Raw genomic sequence first — 17,893 nt, 5'->3', positions numbered from 1 at the left:
TCTTACTGAATGCTGCCAACCATCTGTCCACTCTCCTAAGCCAGAAATCCAAGCCTCATTCTAGGTTCTTATTTTGCCCTCCCAACCCCCAAGTCCTGTTGAGTCTACCTACTCAGTAGTTATCAAATCTGTCTCCTCTTCCCTGCCTCAGCACCTGTCATCGCTGGCCTCGATCAAATTGGTCCAACAGGGCTTCCCTGGTGGCGCAGTGGTTGGGAGTCCGCCTGCCGATGCAGGGGACATGGGTTCGTGCCCCGGTCCGGGAAGATCCCACATGCCGCGGAGCGGCTGGGCCTGTGAGCCGTGGCCGCTGAGCCTGCGCGTCCGGAGCCTGTGCTCCACAGTGGGAGAGGCCACAGCAGTGAGAGGCCCACGTACCGCAAAAAAAAAAAAAAAAAAAAAAAAAAAAATTGGTCCAACAGTCTCCTAATTGGTCTTCCTGCTCTCCAGCCCATCTCCATACTATCCCAAAGCCCCCTCTTCAAATGACTACATCATTCTACTTCATAAAGCTTTTCAGTGGCTCCTTATCTACACATTCTACAAACCCCTCCATGATCTGGTCCCTGCTTACCTCTTCAGGCTCATCTCCCCTCACTTTTCCCCCAGCTCACGCCAAGCACCGGCCCAGGGGCACAGCAGGTATTGCGGGGCCCTAGGTTTACACGATTTGAAGGGCCCTCCAAGAAAGATCAAACACCACAATGACTAGAAATTAGTTCCAGGGCTTTGGAGGTGCGTGTGCAACTGAGGGCCCTGAAACAAGCTTCACTAGCTTCACAGTAACTCTACCCCTGGTCTAGCCAAACAGAGCAAGCTCAGTCCCCTAGAACATGCCACAGTCTTCCACATCCCTTTGCCTCTGTACAAGCAGCTGTCCCTGCCCGGGATGCTGTTCCCAACCTTCCCTTGTCTGTCCAGCAAAATCGTTCACCCTTCAAAGGCCAGCTCAGGGGCACCTCCTCTGTGCAGGCCTCCCTGACCTCCCTGCATGGAGCTGACTGTTCTCTCCTTCATGTTCTCATTGTAGCTTGTCCTTTACCTCTGTGTACCCTGTCCTTTACAGAGCAGGTCACACTCAAAGGAACTTGTTTGTTTAAGACCAGGTTTCCCCGTGAGTCTTTGCCTCAAGGGCAGAGACAAGGTCATTCCTTTTTAGACTGTCAGAGCACGGCAGTACCTGGCTCAATAAATGTCTGCCGAATGGAACAGAAAAACATCCTGCTTTTGGCAAAGTGTGTGGAGTAGAACACTGAAATAGACAGGGACCCTGGGCAGAGGCGGCGCTAGTGAGCTCTCTGCTGCCGGCCTGCATCATCTGAGAGGTCCAGCGTCCGGACCCCAGTGGTGAGCTCCTCCCCGTGGCCTCCCAGTAGCCTCCCCACCCCACCGCCTCCCTTACCTGTCCTCCTTGTTGATCTGATCCCCGAAGCCCACTGTGCTAACAATTGTGAGCTTTAGCCCCACGTTGCTTTCTTGAAGGTCATATGTATTGGACTGGAGCTGGACACCCGGCTGTGTGTGGGTGGCTGGCTCCCCCTCGAACTTGGTGTTGAACAGGGTGTCCATGAGGGTGGACTTGCCCAAACCTGTCTCTCCTGAAAAACAAAAGAATGAATTATGATGCATTCACACAATGACCACGCAGCCATTACGCATCATGTTTCGGATGCGTATTCACTGACATGGGAAAATGTACACGGTAAGACACTATGTGAAGAGCACATAGAACTACATGGACTATTTGATCTCAGTTAAGTGCAAAAGAGTATAAGGAATTGCACCAACATATTAACAATAGTCATCTCAGGATAGTGGAACTGAGGTAATTTTTCTTTCAGTCTTCATATTTTTGTGTTATTTGAAAATTGAGTATGCATCTTTTTTATAGTCAGAAAAAGAAACCGTGTTAAAGGCAGTGATGGCGAGGTAGAGTTATGCCTAGAAAAACACTGGAAGGGCGTACAATGTACTCTTACCAACGGTCATGTCTGGGTGGTGGGGTTATGTGCGCTTTTCACTTCTTTCTTTATGCTTTTCTCTATTTTCCAAGTTTTCTACAAGGAACGCGTATAGCTTTCATAATAAAAATTTAAGGGCTATTTTCAAGTTTAAAAGAAAGGGACAGCAGTCCCTCATCAAATAAGTATCCTCTCCTCTCAGTCCCCACCTCTCCCTGCCAGGCCCAGATAGCACCCGGATATGCATCCCAGTGGGGAGACCGTTTTTGCTAATGGAGAGGGAATTTAGCAGGCCACAACTTATTCTTCCCTTTAAATTTCAAACAAGCCAGTCAGTTGTCTGTTTAACTAACAGGCTGCCGGGATACTAATAAATTAAACCCCTGGAATTTCAAAACCACTGGCTTTTGCACCAGGGCGATGAGTCGGGGAAGGGCTGCGGGGACTGGTGAAGGTTTGTGGAGGTTATTCCTGAGAGACGCAAAGGATGTCAAGTCACTGCCAGGAACCAAGGACTGCGCTTTGAAGACCCGGGCTACCCTGCTGTTCCGCTATCATCACCCCTCTTCTTCCTTTCCCTGCTCACAACCCTTGAGATGTGGGAATTGACACATCTTCCCAGTTGAGAATGGGGCGAGTGGGTTTGCCCTGGGCAAATCCTGGCCTGGCAGGTCCCCTCTTGTGACCGACAGCACATATCTGCAGGGCAGTCCAGGGCTAGGGTTCGAGCTGCATGACCCATAACCGTAAATGGTCCATCTCCCCTCCCACCTCTGGGTGTGTCTAGCTTTGCATCTTGCAAACCTTTTATCCCGAATAATGAGCTATGAATGCAGGAGGTGCTTTTAAAAATATCTGTCTATGGGCTTCCCTGGTGGCGCAGTGGTTGAGAGTCCGCTTGCCGATGCAGGGGACGCGGGTTCATGCCCCGGTCCTGGAAGATCCCACATGCCGCGGAGCGGCTGGGCGCGTAAGCCATGGCCGCTGAGCCTGAGCCTGGAGCCTGTGCTCCGCAATGGGAGAGGCCACAACAGTGAGAGGCCCGTGTACCACAAAAAAATATATATATATCTGTCTATGCTGAGAGCTTTCTGTATGTGGAGGGATCAGTGAGAGAGGGAGAGAAAACAAGGAGAATATTCAACTCAGCCTGGCTGCCCGGCCCCCCAGCCCAATTTCAGAGCCAGGTCTGACTAATGTGGTTGATCGCCAGGGTGCAGGGGAATGGTTCCTCACACAGATCGTGCTTCCAGCCAGGGTCTGCTATACCTACTAGCAGCAAAGACTCTCCCAGAAGAGGCCCTTTTCTCCCTCCCTAAAGGAACAGGAAGTATTTGGGTCCCCAGAAAAACTTGGTGAGGTGGGAAGTGGCAGACTTGGCTAAGCAATGGAAGAAATCGCCCCCCTCCCTGCCCAAGGTGCGGGTGCCGCTCCACTGCAAAGGGGCGGGCACCTCTGAGACAGGAACACAGGGTGGCTGCCTCTCCCTAACTCGCCTTCCCTCTGGGCGTTGAAGCTTAAGCTACATTTTCGCCGGTCTTTGTACGTGCCTAATACATTGTCCATGTACGTCCCCACTTTCAGACCCTCTCTCTGCTGTTCTGTGAGCTCTTTGCTCAACGCCCCGCAGCTCCTAGATCGTGGCGGGCCCTGACTCCCCAGCACCCAGAGCTGGCTCCCTGACTCCCTGATCCTAAGACTTCTCAGAGAGCAGGGGATGGGCAACTTCTGGTACTCCCCGGAGCACCTAGCAAGAGGCTCACACAGAGGCCTCAGGAGCAGTACCACAGAGGGAAGGGCCCGCCCTGTTTGCGCAGCTGTAGAAAGGCAGGCCGGGTGGGCCGGGCAGGGCAGGGCAACGGGGAAAATGACCACCCGGACGCCTGCCAGGGCAAAAGGGCTGTGGAAATTAGATGCTCAATGATGAGTGTCTGGAAGAAAAGACCCGGCGGGTGTCTAGGGAACTGTGATAAATGCAGCATGAGAAGAGGGCAGAAAATCAAGTGTGCTTGTCCCGTTCCAGTTTTCCATCAATGTGGAGCCTGGGGGCGGGGAGGGGTGGGAGCTCTCTCTCTCGATGGCTGCCACAGACCCAGCCTGAGCCTGGGATGTTGTCCTGGGCCCGGTACTGAGCGGGGGAGGGGAGCCACTCTCGGCTCAACTCAGATCAGGTCAGCAGATTCCCCACCCCTGCAGGAAGGTAGGGACTCTTGGCAATTAGATTCCAGCAGGAAACCTGAGGAGTCCTGAGGGCTCAATTTCTCTCTCCTCCTCCCCTCCTCAGAGTGTACAGCGGGGTTTCTTAACCCTTTTTAAGTCATCTCCACCAGCCCAGAGGATTTCCTCTCACTTGACTTAATGTAGACAGGATCCTGGAAACACCAAGTTTTTAAAAAAGAATTCAATTTAAAACATGGAATATGAAATCTGCTTTTTCAAACTATACTCCCTGGGCTAGTCTGATGTTGACCTCTCCACCGGGAGTTCAAAACCACTTTGACAAAGAAAAGCTTAGCCCTTTTCCTCATCTGCTGTTAACATTTGCATCCTCTGGTACCTTGCGCAATTAAGTCCTTGCAAGTGATGAAATGCAGAGTCCCAGGCAGGTTATCACTAAATGACTGTGACCTAAGCCTAGCCCTTCCCCTTCTCTGGACTCCAGCCTCTTTTTCCATAAAATGAGCAGGTTTGAGTGGTAATAATAACAGCTATTGCTTCTGGAGCACTTACTATGTGGGCACCACTGTAAATACCTTACATATATTTCCTTATTTATTCCCTAAAATAAGGCTGTGTATTAGACAGTACTACTATTTGTCCTTAACTTACAGATGGATTAACCGAGCCACTTCCTAGCTGTGTGAATGTGCCCCTGCTCTTCAGTCTCTCTGCACGTCACATCCCTCATCTATAAAATGTGGAGGAAGAAACTGGCCCAGGGTCACAAAAGTAGTATGTGGCAATGCCAGCATTTGACTGCAGGCAGTCTGACACTGGAGCCCATGCATGTTCTAGTGCGCCCCATAGGTGTGATATGTTGTTTCATTCAGTCATTCGACAAATATTTAGAACCTTTAATAGGAGCCAGGCACATGTTTAGGAGCCGGGGATACAGCAATGATCAGGAGCTAGTCTCTTCCGGCTCCGAATGTTGGAATAAACCAAGAGAAACGTCTTTGAGTTCAACCGGAAGGTGTCCAAAAGGGAACTCTCCAGGAACTCCTGTTGGCCAAGGGAGCCTATGGATGGTGACGAGGTCCTGCCTGGCTCTGTGACCTTGCCCTCTACTTCCTCCTGATCTTGCAGAGACCTGGCAAGACCTGGTGTGCTGGAGCCGGCTCGCCCAGCTTCCTGCAGCTCTTCCCAAGCCCATGTGCAGTGACGTCATGTTGGCAGCTTAAAACCAGCTATGGTGGGAATAATGACAGCACAAAAACTGGTAAATGCTACAAACCACGGCAACTTTTCTCCTGAGAGTGGGTTGTTTGACGCTGACCGGCACACCACCGCTGGCAGCCTGTCTTATGCAGGTGGACGGCTGACTCTCCCAGAGATGGAGAGATGAAACCATCGCTCTCTGACCCTGAGAGAATGCTAGCTGCCCTTCCCCTCCTCCTGCACTGAGCCTCAATCCTGCTTCTCTTGTATGTTTTTTGTTCCAAGTTCAACAGAGCCCAGTTGAGCCTGGAATCCTGAGCAGTTTCAAAGTAAATATTAGCATTATGACCCTTTGCGCTTGTCACAGGCATTCTCTGTTGCTGGCACATTCAGAGGGCTGAGTCTCTTTGGGGCTCTTTCCCAGCAGAACGTTTGCACTGCTGACTCTAGTGGTTCCTCCAACGCCTCCTGTACTATATCTAGAATCCTGGGATCCGAGTGATTTCCAAAGCTAAGCTAGTAGACTGGGAGTGGGCTAGTAGATTTTTTAGAACAGGAGGGGGACCTCAGCCCACTCGGTAATTACTGTCAACCATAGCGTCTGTTGGAGAGGAGCCATAATATGCTCACACCCATGTGCCTGGCCCTCTAAAAATAATGATCGTAGGTGTCATCATCAGTGCCCTTATGTATAAATTACGCTCTTGATTCATAAAAATTCTCCCTCTCCACCCCAGCATGCACATGTGCACTTATGCACGGAGGGTACTCACTCCACTAGGCTGGGGCCTCTGATCAGCAGCCCAGCACCACAATAAACAATACTGTGATAAAAATATTCTAGATCTCTGTTAATAACCAAAGCCAGTGTTACCATAATTTTACACTCAAAATGCCCTATCGGAAAAGAAAAGAAAATCCTTTGGGGAAACATATTCTATGCCCAAACAGAACCGTTTTATAATCGTCATTAAGGGAGTAAAGCTGACCGCTATGCACAGGCAGTAGGCATGAAAGTATGGTCGCTGAAGGTCCTGCGAGAGAAACAATCACCTTCAGCAGCCAAGCTATGGATCCTTCGTCACGTCGGTGACGCTACCCAGTCCCACGGCTGGGCTGAGATTGCAGCCTTAGAGCCACCGTAGCTGCCTGTGACTCTGGCCCAAATTGTGGGTTCTCAGAGCAATGACAGGCTTCTGAGCCCAGCCAGAGAGGGGGATGCATGAGTTGCAGGCTTTTTTGGATCAGGGATGGGGATGCAGTTAACCAGTCTGGGCGGGTGCATCCAAGGGGTACACCTGCACGGCTAAGAGGGGACCTATTAGGGCAGCCGTTTCCTGAAACTTCATAAGTAGAGAGAGAAAGAGGAGGTGACTCCTTGGGTGTGAGGGTCTCCTTTCTACCCTTCCCCTCTTGGAGGGTCTGTCCTGGGCAGTTGAGCGATTCCATGCCCGCAGGTGCACAGTGAAGCAGCTGCATAAGTACGATGCCTGGGTGGGTAGGGGTTTACCATTTCTCCCACTTGGGACTTCCCTGGTGGTGCAGTGGTTAAGAATCCGCCTGCCAATGCAGGGGACACGGGTTCCACCCCTGGTCCGGGAAGATCCCACATGCCGCGGAGCAACTAAGCCCGTGCGCCACAGCTACTGAGCCCGCGAGCCACAGCTACTGAGCCTGCGAGCCGCAACTACTGAAGCCTGCACACCTAGAGCCCGTGCTCCACAACAAGAGACGCCACGGCAATGAGAAGCCTGCACACCGCAATGAAGAGTAGCTCCCGCTCGTGGCAACTAGAGAAAGCCCGCGCGCGGCAACGAAGACTCAACGCAGCCAAAAATAAAAATAAAGAAATAAATAAATATTTCTCCCACTCACTTTGCCTTGAGCTTGGCTGCCTCTTCCTCCGGGCCCTAGGGGAGCCTGTGGACCACATGTCCAACTACCCTACGCTGCCGCCCTCAGAGAGCCATCCTGACCTATGCGGCCTCCCTCCTAAAGCTTTACTAGCCCACCCAATTGCACTTGGTTTGAGAGGCTGATGAGGGTGGGCCTGTCACTTCACTTCTCATCCCCTCAACTTCAATGCAGGTCACCCGGAGCTCTGGGAGGAATGCCAAGGGACTCCAATATGTTTGTGTGGGAGTTTTTCAGTAATCAAATGTTATGTGAAATAAGTTGGCCGTCAGCCAAAGATGGGAGAGGTCTGGCAGTGCTAATATTGGATGTGATGGCATTTGATCTTGATGTCGATCACCATGACTGCTGTTTATTTTGTATCCCTCTCCTATTAGCACCTCATCGTAACCATGGGTAGACTTTTGGCATCTGAAGAATTAACAGCCTAGATCTGGACTCTCAGGCCCATGACATGTAAATTTGTGAAGCACATATTTTCATCTCATAGGTTCCAAAGCTGGTGCGTGAGAGTGAGTCATTTCACTAGTTAGTGAGCCTAGCTGACTGCCTGTCAACCATACTTAGAAGTGGCTTTGTTTTCTCTACTTGTCCTTGAGCGTGTAGCTAATTCTCCGACAGAAAATGATCTGAGGAGTGCCAGGGAGGGAGAAGAAAAAACAGAGTCCAAGAAAATGAATGACCTTAGTTACAAAACAGAACTTTAGACTACATTAGAGAGTAGAATATCCAATTCAGTAGTGGTTCACACCCTCAGTATGAATGAATTCCCCGTATGCTCTGTACAAAAACAGGAAAAGGCAATTAGCAAAAGTGTTTTGAGTGTTCCGACCGGGCATGAAAACTGCCATTATTATGGTATTTATAGAATCATTAAGGTTTGGAGGTATGTCACTAAAAATATGCAGGTACGCCTTACTGCACTGTATAGTGAAAATTATACACTGTGATCGTGTTTGCAAATTTGGGATTATTTAAGGTCTAAGGAGAGATTCTCAAAGAATGTCAAGGAACTGCTGTTCCTGAGATTTGTTTGGTTGGTGCCTGACAGTTTCCAAAGTGCTTCTGCATTCTTAAGAGATGTCTCTGGCAGCGGTTACCAAAGCAGTGGGAGGGACAAAGGGTCAGGCAGACCTGGGTCCCTGTCATGGCTCTGCCACTTATTTAGTGTTGCCTCAGGTAAGTCCCTTATCCCCCCGAGTTTCTTGGTCTCCGTCTGTTCCATGAGGATATGAATGCCACTTGGTCTGTTCACTTCCCAGAGTCCTAGTAAGGACCCAAATTGTTAACATGGGAAAGTGTTTGAGAAATGTAGTGAGTGGTTCCTGCGGGGATAATTCATGCATTCATTTCACATACATTACTGCACTCTCTTTGTGCTGTAATTAGCACAGTAGAGGTAACTAAGACATGGTTCCCACACTTGAGACTAAAGGTCCAGGCACAGATACACTTAAAGGGAATAAAAAGAACTTGGCACACAGCTGTGTGGTGCCTGCACAGAGCTCAAACTGTACCAAGCACAGCAGGGCTGCAGAGGAAACAGACCCAACCCACTGCCCACAGCTGGTAAGCAGGCATCTTTCCACAGCCATTACCTCCCTCCCACTTCTGCCCTGGCTCCTATTTTCTGCAGTCAGAACAAACCTGATAAGAGTAGCTGAGCCAGCCAGCTCCCTTACAGAATTTCCACTGGGTGTCACGCAGCTCAGCTCCCCCCAAGGTATGGCCCCGCATTCTGGTCTGGGCAGGGAAAAATGTAACTACAGCCAGCTGCTCACCAAAACAAGCAGAGGGATAAAAGAAGAGGGGCAGAAACACTCCTGCAAATAGATCAGAATGACACAGTATTGAACCTAATGACCTGCAGAGCCACACCCAGCCATTAAGGATCCATATTCTGTAATAGAATTTCCTGCTATGGAAATACTCACCCACGCACAGGATGTTGAAGCAGAAGCCCTGGCTGATTGACTGATTCACCAGCTGGTCGGGCAAGCTGTCAAACCCCACATGTCCAGCCAGCGGGACAGTTCGGCAACCTTCACCCTAATTTGGAAGGGGAGGGAGGGGAGAAAATGAAAATGTGCTTAAAAGCAACCTGGGTCTCACTTCCCCATCCAAATGCTCTCTGTGCTAGGAATTAACACCCACTGGGGCCCATCTCCCCTTAGCTAGTCCCTGATCCAAAACAAAATGACCCATTCGCTTAGAAATCGTGGATTCTTGGGTACAGTCATCCTTGAGGCTCCATAATGAACGTCACATAGTTCCAGACACAGCAAACTACAGAGGCGGCTTGTAAGGGGTGGGAGGGCGGGGGGTCAGGGGATGAGAAGGTTCCCAGCCTTGGGTTAATTCTCCTCACAGAGTCTCAGTTTCCTTTCACATCTGTCAAATGACATAATATTACCTTCCAGATGATTGGGAGACTCAAATATGCCAACACATGTAACGACCTTAGTAAAATGCCTGGAATACGTATACGTGTTCAGTAAATATGACAAAGGGACTTCAAAATGCAATTTCTCTTCTTGGGACTTCCCTGGTGGTCCAGTGGGTAAGACTCCTCGCTCCCAATGCAGGGGACCCAGGTTCAATCCCTTGTCAGGGAACTAGATCCCGCACACATGCCGCAACTAAAGACCCCTCATGCCCGTGACTGCCATCTGGCAAGATTGTTACCCTCACATATCTCACCCCACACGCTCCAGTGTAGTAGTCTCAACAGACAACCATATGCCATCATTCAGTCCTGGGTGGTATATTCTGGGCCCCAGAGGGGTACCTGAAGACAGCTGGGTTTTATGAGTGGCCTACATCACTCAGGGCTACATTCGCCACCTTTTGCTTTCCCTCACCCTTTTCTCCATCTTTTTATCAAAGCAATCAAAAAAAGATGTAAGGGGCTTCCCTGGTGGCGCAGTGGTTAAGAATCCGCCTGCCAATGCAGGGGACACGGGTTCGATCCCTGGTCCGGGAAGATCCCACATGCCGCGGAGCAGCTAAGCCCACACGCCACAACTACTGACCCTGAGCTCTAGAGCCCGCGAGCCACAACTACTGAGCCTGCATGCCACAACTACTGAAGCCCGCGCACCTAGAGCCCATGCTCCGCAACGAGAAGCCACCGCAATGAGAAGCCCGCGCACCGCAAGGAAGAGTAGCCCCCGCTCACCGCAACTAGAGAAAGCCCACGCGCAGCAACAAAGCCCCAACACAGCCAAAAATTAATTAGCTAATTAATTTTTTTTAAAAAAAAGATGTAAGTTTCCCACTGTTCATTCTTGGTCCTCAAGACTGCATGGGAGACAGAAACCTAAGAGCCAATATGCTTTCTCAATGGAGCCTCCTATTTAGCAGGCATTGGAAATTGGGAGGGACTCAGAGTTGAGGTTTCCTGAGCCATATATCATCACCCCCTGCTGCCTCTTCCTGTGTCCAAATTCAGCATCATGAAACTTCAAGTGCTCCAGGGCGTCTGGTCCAAGTGCCAAAAGATGAGGAAAGGGAATTTTCAAACTGAAGACAGTAAAGGGCAGTGGGGAGAACTCCACATCTTATTCTTAAAGATTTATTTCATTGTCAAGCCTCACCCAGGCACCTCCCACGTGCCCACAGTTATCTCCCACCTAGCCCAGTGCTGTGAGAGCCCAAAATAGCAGAAGAAAGAGCATGGACTTTATTCCCTAGGCAATGGGGTTTGAAAGGGGCATTTTGAGTGTTTTGAGCAGGGAGGGCCATGACACAAGTAGTCTTTTCAAAAGATCATTCCAGCTGCAGGGCTGCAGGGCGCTTGATCGCTGGGAGGAGAGAGGGAGAAGGGGCAGGAAGACATATTAGGAGAGGACTCCAATAACACTGAACTGGCAGAGTGACAGCCAGGCACTGTGACGATAAATGCTGCATGAAGTGAACTGATCTGACTTGGGACTCAGGAGGGAGGAACAAATTTGAGAGCCGTCCTAAAGAAAGGATGAGACTCGGTGAATGATTGGGCAGAGAGTGCAGGAGCAATCAAAGCTATAAGGCTGCAAGGTCCTGCGCCTGGGAGATTGGATTGATGGCACCAAGGGCAGAAAGAGGGAAGCCAGGAAAGGGTGCTTTAGTGGGAAAGTCGAAGATTCTAGTTTTAAATAGCCATTATTTTAAAATTACACTTATCAGGTTTTTTATGAGTAATCCATGTTCGCTGTAGAAATTTTAAAACATGGAAAATTATAAAGAAGAAAATAAAAATCACCCATAATATCACTCTCCAGAGATAATCACTATTAGTATTTACATGTATTTCCCTACAGTCTATATATAATACTTTTTTGTTTGTTTGTTTGTTTACAAAATAGGGATAATCCTGTATATTCCTTTTCATCACCTGGCTTAATAACCGGACACTTAATGTAGTATGGATGTTCTCTTGAGTAATTAAGTATACTTCTAAAACATTACTTTTTTGGCCACATAGAATTCCATTGTGGGAATTTACCACATTTTCTCAACCAGTGAAATGTCTTCCACTACTAGACATTTAGCGTGTTTCCAAGTTTTCAACATTATAAGTAATAATTCTTGTTCTTACAGGTTTGCATAGTCTCTGATTATTTCCTTAAGCTAAATTCCTAGAATTAAAGCCTGCTGGGTGCAAGGCCACACACATTGGAAAGACTTTTGGTACACACTGAGAAATCATTCAACAGAGAATATTACAAATGTCTACTTCTAACGCCAGTATGCGAGAGTGTCTGTTTACACATACTTAGACCAGCACTGAGTTTGAGCCTTTTTAACCATTGTGAATTGAATCACTGCAAAATGGCATCATGTAACTTCATTTGCATTTTATTAGTGAGAGTGAACTTTTTTAATTGTTCAACTACATATGTGTATTGTGTCTATGTATATGCAAGTTGCCTATTCACGTCTGTGTCCATTTTCTTAAAATGGGTGCTTGTCTTTCTCTTCTGGATTTGTAAAAGCATTTTCTATACTAAAGAAAACAAGACAGATTTGATTTTATGGTGACACATCTACCCACTAAGTACTTAGCAATATGGGATTGTAGGCTCAGGGAGAATTCAGGACTGAGATATAAATTTAGCAGTGAGAGGTATGAAACTGGATGTGTTCTTCAAGAGACAGTACAGGGAGAAAAGAACTAAGGACTGAATATAAGCAATGCCCACAAGTAAGGAATGGGAAGATGAAGAGAATTCTTCCAAGGGGTGGGGGGATGATCAGAAAAGTAAGAGATGACCCAACAGTTTTCTATCACCAGAGGCCAAGATTGAAGTCAGGAAGAATTACAGAGAAACGACCATTGGTCTGGATTTGGTAAAGTCCACTGGTAACTTTTAGAATCCTTTTTTCTTCTGTATCTTTTTACCTGGTGTCCAATACACCTAAGTTAACTGGAAGGCTTGGGGACTAGCGAACATGGAATCTGGGTAATGCGTCTTTCTTGCTAATCAAGATTTAAGCAACAAACTGTATGTCTCAATCCTTGTAGCTGAGAAAGCTTCGAAAATGAATTTGTATATGCAGTTCCTGCTTTAGGAAATCCTGCCTAGCGAGCACCATCCACTCCTGCTTTGATGACTCTTAGAAGATGTCAAGGTCACCGTTATGAACATCAGTCCTCATTGTTCAGAGGTAAATACATAACGGTGAAAAGGACAGGACACTGGGCTGAATGGACACTGACCCCTGGACAGCCCCTGGAAGTTTCTTCCCTCTTCCCTCTCTAAACCTCCAATAGCTTATCTCTTTCCTCTTTCTCCTTAACGTGGCCTGATTAATTGAGGCCCTGACTGCTTTGATTGCAGCCAACTGAATGTTCCCTGGATTACAAAGCGCACAAAAGGAGATGGAACTGGCCACTTGGCCCAGGACGTCTGACACTGAAACCTTAAGTTATCATCTTGAGTAGCAGGTGGTGCCACGTTTGACACTTTGAACTGAGAGGCTAGAAAGGCCACAGCCACCAAAATGTTAAATGGCCCACCTCCCATGACCTGCAACCTCCCCTCGTGATCTACTCTACAGAGACTCACACGCCTGTACAAAGGTCCATGTACAGTACAAGGAAACTCATTACAGAATTATTTATAATACTGAAAACCTAGGGAAAAAAAAAACCTAAATGTCCGACGATGGGAAAAATATTGGGTTGGCCAAAAAGTTCGTTCGGGTGTTTCATAGGTTGTGACAGAAAAACCAAACAGTTAACTAAATTATGGTACGTGCATATTCTGGAATATTTCGCAGCCATTAAGAAGAATGAAGTAGGTCTAGAAACAGAGTCACAGATGTAGAAAACAAACTAATGGTTACCAGGGGGTAAGGGCGGGGAGGGATATATTGGGAGACTGGGATGGAAATATACACACTACTATATATAAAATAGCTAACTAATAAGGCCCTACTGTATAGCACAGGGAACTCTACTCAATACTCTGTAATGGCCTATACAGGAAAAGAATCTAAAAGAGAGTGGATATATGTGTATGTATAACTGATTCATTTGCTGTACACCTGAAACTAACACAACATTGTAAATCAACTATGCTCCAATAATAAAAAAAAGAATGCAGTAGGTCTATAGGTACTGATCAGAATATCTCCAAGACATATTATAATATAGAAAAAAAGAAACTGTGGAACAATAAGCACAGTATGAGGCCATATATGCAAAAAAACCCTCCGCGTGTATTTGCACTTAAATGTATGTGAGAGAAAGGGGACTAAAAGGACACCCACCACACCTAGAACTCAGGGTACGTCAGGGGTGGGGACTGGAACTAGGGGCTTCCTCAGGGGGGTAGTCAGTGTGCTTCTGCATTGTTTGCTTCTTTTACAGCATGAATGTATTCACACACTACCTGTGTAAAAACCATTTTTAATACACGAAAAGTGAGTTCTGGCTCAGCTTTGCAGCAGGGGTAATTAGGCTGCAGCATCTGAGAGGAGCTAAAAGGCAGGCAAAAATGAAAGCGTGCTCCTGAGAACTGGGAGAGGCCCCACTCCCCTCCCCAATTACATTTCCTGTTTTCTCCTCATCTGCAGTCACCTGCGGTCTTGAAATACATTATACCACATTTCATATCACAGGCAGAAACAACGCTTTCTCTTCCGCCTCCTCCCCCGAGGACACACCGATTGCGCGTTTTAATTGAATAGTCGGAGGTTCGTGTTATGAAGAATGAGTGAGGGCAGTTCCAGCTGTGCATCGTTCTCCCCCTCCTGTGATTCTGAAAATAAAGGGTCCCATAAGCACCCAAGTGGGCAACCCCTGCCCCCCTCCCCCACTTCCAACCTTTGTGGCATAGGACGCAAGCCATGTAGGAAGCCTCCGGAAACTGAGGGCGCATCTGTGTCGACGGAGAATTTCTGGCCTCCGTTTAAAACTGGGGTGGCCAAGTTAGTAGCTGTCATTCTGAAGGACAAGATCAAAACAAAAAGTTTGGAACTTATGGCCAAAGACCGGGCTTGTCCCCAAATTTCTCCTCTGGCCTTGGCACAAAGATGCTAGGAAACGAGAGAAACACTGAAATAGGATTATCTCCGGCAGCCCCATGTGTCACTTACTGGTGGGCCTGATCTCTCACACCTTCCCTTCCTCTATCTCCCTCCCCAGCTCTGAATATCAATCTCTGAGAGACCCTGCAAATCTTCAGGACGTTCAAACTCAATGAATAGTTCAATGATGCATGATGGAATATTAAACAGCTGATAAAAATATATTCTAAGAATATTTAATGGCATAGGAAAATGATCACCAAATACTGTTAGATAAAAAACTGTGTATACAAGATCATCACAATCATGAGGGGAAAAAGTATGCATGCATTTTAAAAAACTTGGAAGAATATATACCAAAATGGTGAGAATGGTTGCTTTTGGCTTGGAGGGGCTGTAGGAGCTGCTGCTTTTCTGTTTTCCAAATTTTCTACAGTAGGCATATTTTACTTTTTTTTTTTTTTTTTTGCGGTACGTGGGCCTCTCACTGCTGTGGCCTCTCCTGTTGCGAAGCACAGGCTCTGGACGTGTAGGCTCAGCGGCCATGGCTCACGTGCTCAGCCGCTCCATGGCATGTGGGATCTTCCCAGACCGGGGCACGAACCCGTGTCCCCTGCATCGGCAGGCGGACTCTCAACCACCGCGCCACCAGGGAAGCCCCATATTTTACTTTTATAATCAGAATTAAAATATTATTTTTTTAAGATTCTATGATGATACTTTCCTAGGCAGGAAAGTGGCCTCAGATATTTTAGCAAAATCTTTAGTTACAGCCAAAAAGTTGCTTTATGTACAGATAACCAGAAAATTTGGTGAAGTATTCAGCTTTCTGGCAGTTTTATTGTATATAAAACATTTATTTTCCCAATAACACAATAAAACCTTATTATTCTTCTTATTATAACATATTTATATGCAATATAACATTATTATACAGTATGCCTTATTCTTATAAAGATTCATGTGAACCAGAAGTCAAAGTCAAATCACATACCCTGAAACATGCAGCAAAAAGTCTTGCTGAAACAATCAGGTGGATGATAGCCCTATCTGTTACCTCCGGTATTACCAAGGGAGTGAATGCCACTTATTATCCCATATTATCAGCCATAAGAACCACAAGAGCACTGCTAAGTTCCCAGAGGTTAAAACAACAACAACTCCAGTATGCCTAACACATCAAACGTCACGATTTCCCTGGCTCCAATTAAGCTGAGCTGAGAGGAAACTGACAGTAATAGCGATGCCCTGAACTGGGAGAGAGAAATCTGGGGGCCTTTCCGAGGAGAAATAAAACCTGCCAAAGCTAGCAGCACCCCTTAGGGGCCCCAGTGCCTTTCAGTGGGGGAGCAGCTTAGGGGATCCTGACGAAGCACAAAGGAAACCATCCTCACCATACAGGGAGAAGGCCCAGTTTTGGCAAATCCAATAGATGGAACTCTGGATTTTAATATACCAGATCAATTCCAGAGTGGCTTTTCATTCTCTAAAAGGATTCACAGCAGGATTCTATTAAATAGCCAGCTCTCCTAGTGCATGTAAAAGGGGATTCAATAGACAAAAATTCAGCTGTCATGTACCTTTATAGGAAGTCAATAGCTATATACACCTACACGGACGGACAGACAATATGTGAAGGGTTGTTTGTTTCTATTCCAGTTCCAGAGACCCTGCTGAGCTAAAAGCACAGACTTGCTTTCTCTACAGCTGTCTCCCCACCCAGCTCAAGGAGTCAAAGCAGGGAAGGGGTGGAGTTAAATTCCGCCACCTCGTTTCGGAAGAAGCAGAAGCAGGCAAGGACCTAAAAGAAATTAGGCTGGAGGAAACACAAGAGGCGTACAACGTCAGAGCTGGAAACACCCTTACAGATCACTTAATCCAACCCACGCATTTGACAAAAAGGGAAACAGAGACTCAGAGGCAGGAAGTGACTTGTCCCGAGTCACAGAGTGATTTAGTGGCAGAGAGTGATGCTGGGACCCAGGGCCCTGTCAAGCAGACTGCCGCTCTCAAATGGAAAAGCTGACTCAAGTGGCACATAGATTTCTTTCTGCTGCTAGAAGTCTGGGACATGGGGCTTGTGGCTGATGCCAGTCGGGAAGAGAAGGGTCATGGAAAATGACCCAGAAGCCCGTGGGCTCACCAAGGCGCCTCTGGCCCACAGAAGGCAACTGAGGCCGTGGAGGCTAGGAGACGCTGGTGCCCCTCTTCTGCATCTTCTCTCCCACCTCTAGCTCCCATTTCCCTCACTGCTGACTCAAGCCTGAGCCTCAGCCTGGGCCTCTGCTCAAGAGCCCCAGGGCTACCGAACCCAACCAGCCAGATTCTAGGTAAAATATCTCCACCTCAGCCAGGGGTGACCCTTGCACAGGGTGGGTCAACTTTCCCACAAAAGCCTGACAGATTCCCTTCAAATCAGGCCATTTAGAGTTTCCTAGGTGTTCTGGTCATTGTTATCTCCAATCTGTTAAAAAGAGAAAAAAAAAAGGTTTACTCACAGGCGTCTGGATGAATGCCCAGCTGTCCTCTGGGGAGCCTGAATTTGCCTCTGACTCCATCTGGTCTCATTTAAAGGGGATCTGAAAAAACCCAGTTCCTGCCTCAGCGCCAGTGCTCAGAGCTGGGGGCCTCTGCTGCGAAAGGAAACTGAACACGACCTCACACCTCATCAGGGCCGTGAAAGCGCAGAGCTCTGCTCCGGAGAGGGCCCTGGCAGGAGAAACCTGAGCCCTGGGTCCTGTACCCCCGAGAAGGCCCGCGAATCTTTTGCCCAGTCACCTTTAAGTGAGTGGAAGGGATGACCCCACTGCAGGGCCAGCGGAGAGCGTGCTGCATAATTCAGCAGATGGCTGCCTCTAATGAGAAGACACTGCAGAAGCGGAACGTTATCTCCCCCTCCCGAGCATGTGGTCCTTCCTCTGGGCAGGCAGCAGAAGCCCCCTCCTGCCAAAACGAGGAGGAAGGGTCTGTGTTTCAAATTTATTCTGCGCGCCTCCTCCAGTTGTTACTTAAAATAATCCATCATTACGTGGCTGGTGGCTCCAAGTTTTTTATTTAAAGTATGGGAAAGAAAGAAAGGAAGGAAGGAAGGAAGGAAGAAAGGAAGGGAGGGAGGGAGGGAGGGG

General features: G+C 47.9%; 1 protein-coding gene across 4 annotated transcripts in view; it reads right to left on the bottom strand.

Annotated features, from left to right (window-relative positions):
- Window positions 1-17,893, bottom strand: part of SEPTIN6 (septin 6) — a 68,672-nt gene that overhangs the window by 45,454 nt on the left and 5,325 nt on the right. For all 4 annotated transcript variants that reach the window (XM_007465437.1, XM_007465440.1, XM_007465438.1 and 1 more), the window contains exons 2-3: window positions 9,188-9,302; window positions 1,403-1,598 (exon numbers count right to left, since the gene is read on the bottom strand). In XM_007465437.1, the coding sequence (XP_007465499.1) occupies window positions 1,403-1,598; window positions 9,188-9,302 (311 nt within the window). The remainder of the gene's footprint in view (window positions 1-1,402; window positions 1,599-9,187; window positions 9,303-17,893) is intronic.

This window comes from Lipotes vexillifer, unplaced genomic scaffold (assembly GCF_000442215.2).
Source record: "Lipotes vexillifer unplaced genomic scaffold, Lipotes_vexillifer_v1.1 scaffold560, whole genome shotgun sequence".
Taxonomy (NCBI): Eukaryota; Metazoa; Chordata; class Mammalia; order Artiodactyla; family Lipotidae; genus Lipotes; species Lipotes vexillifer.
The sequence above is the reverse complement of the archived record's forward strand: the minus strand, read 5'-3'. Positions and strand labels throughout refer to the sequence as shown.